Here is a 1496-nt window from a genome sequence, read left to right as displayed (position 1 = left end):
TCATAATCTGAGAACTCCAAAATATATTGCAGTCTTTAACTTAGCATTTGCTGACCTGTTTGGTAGCTCTGCTGTGGTGCCGAAGGTTCTTGACATCTTTCTGTTTAATCACCACCACATCCCCTTCAACGACTGCTTTACGTTCATGTTTTTCTGCTACACCTGCCTCTCAATGCAGGCTCTTAACCTGGTTGCACTTGCCTATGACAGACTGGTAGCCATCATATTTCCACTGCACTATCATGTGAAGGTGACTCACAGATTCATGTTTTCTTTGATTGCCTCTTTCTGGCTCTTTGTCATTACTGTTTCACTTATTGCAGTTGGCTTTCTCACACAACTTTCCTATTGTAAATCTGTGATCATTAAGAGCTATTTCTGTGACCATGGCCAAATATACCGGCTGGCCTGCAATGACTATTCACCCAGTTTGGTCATGAGTGTTTTATTACCAGTGCTTATTCTTTGGCTTCCACTAGTATTCATCTTGTGTACTTACCTATATATTGGCTATTCTTTGAGTAAAGTGGCCACATTTCAGGAAAGATTGAAGGCCTTTAAAACCTGCACAGCTCATCTTTCATTAGTTGCAATATATTTCCTCCCAATATTAATCACATTTACCTATATGGAAAAAATAAATCCAAATGCTAGGATTATAAACCTGTCCCTCACTTCTGTCTTTCCTCCCATGTTGAACCCAATTATTTATGTTCTGCAGACACAAGAAATCAAAGAATCAGTAAAAAAATTATTCAGAATCAGAGTGTAGTCCAAAATTACGACAAAGAAGTAAACATATAGTGAGTGTGCACTTTCAGTGCACTTCTTTACCTGATCTCCTTGCGCTTACTGAACAGATACTTAGGTACTTAACACTGAATAGGTACTTAGTACTTACACCAAGGTCTCCTACTGCACTGAAGCTTTAGTGTTGTCCCTCACTTGTAAATCACTTTGGATAAAAGCGTCTGCCAGATGAGTAAATGTAAATGTAAGATGTGTATAAGAGACAGTCATACAGGTCACCTATCTTGTTTATGTTCTTCTGGCCCCATATCTTGAAACCCAGGTCTTTCTGTACAAAGTCTAAGGAAGGGTTGGAACCTATAGGGGTAAGTGGAGATAGGGAGGTGCCTAGTCCTAAAAAGCGGTTAATTTTGTCCCAGATCCTAAGTGAGTGAGTGATGATTGGGTTATTTGTGCATTTTGTCATAGTTTTAATGTTGAAACAATATGGGATATGCGATAGGTCTTCCGTATTTAAAATATCACTTTCTATTTGTGTCCAGGAAGGAGCCTCGTCATCTCTAAACCAGTAAAAGAGTGGTCGTAACTGGGCAGCCCAAAAGTATAACTGAATATCTGGGAGCCCTAGACCTCCTCTCTCTATCGGTAGACATAGTGTGGACCTTTTAATTCTCTGGGCCTTGTTACTCCAAATAAATCTTGCAGCTAATTTATTATATTTTTTAAAGAAAGATTGTGGAAGATCA

The 1496-nt window shown here is 39.0% G+C and overlaps 1 protein-coding gene across 1 annotated transcript; it reads left to right on the top strand.

The window, feature by feature from the left end:
- Window positions 1-4: 4 nt before the first annotated feature.
- LOC147818670 (olfactory receptor 2AT4-like) lies at window positions 5-772 on the top strand (the record flags this gene model as incomplete). The annotated part of the gene is made up of 1 exon (XM_087176136.1): window positions 5-772. A coding segment is annotated over one exon (768 nt), but the record flags the coding sequence as incomplete, so codon positions are not given.
- Window positions 773-1496: the final 724 nt, after the last annotated feature.

The sequence above is a fragment of the Seriola lalandi genome, unplaced genomic scaffold (genome assembly GCF_002814215.2).
Source record: "Seriola lalandi dorsalis isolate HSWRI2012SDOR001 ecotype SW California unplaced genomic scaffold, Sedor1 jcf7180002054534, whole genome shotgun sequence".
Classification (NCBI taxonomy): domain Eukaryota; kingdom Metazoa; phylum Chordata; class Actinopteri; order Carangiformes; family Carangidae; genus Seriola; species Seriola lalandi.
Note: the sequence above shows the minus strand (reverse complement) of the source record. Positions and strands in the feature narration are given on the sequence as shown.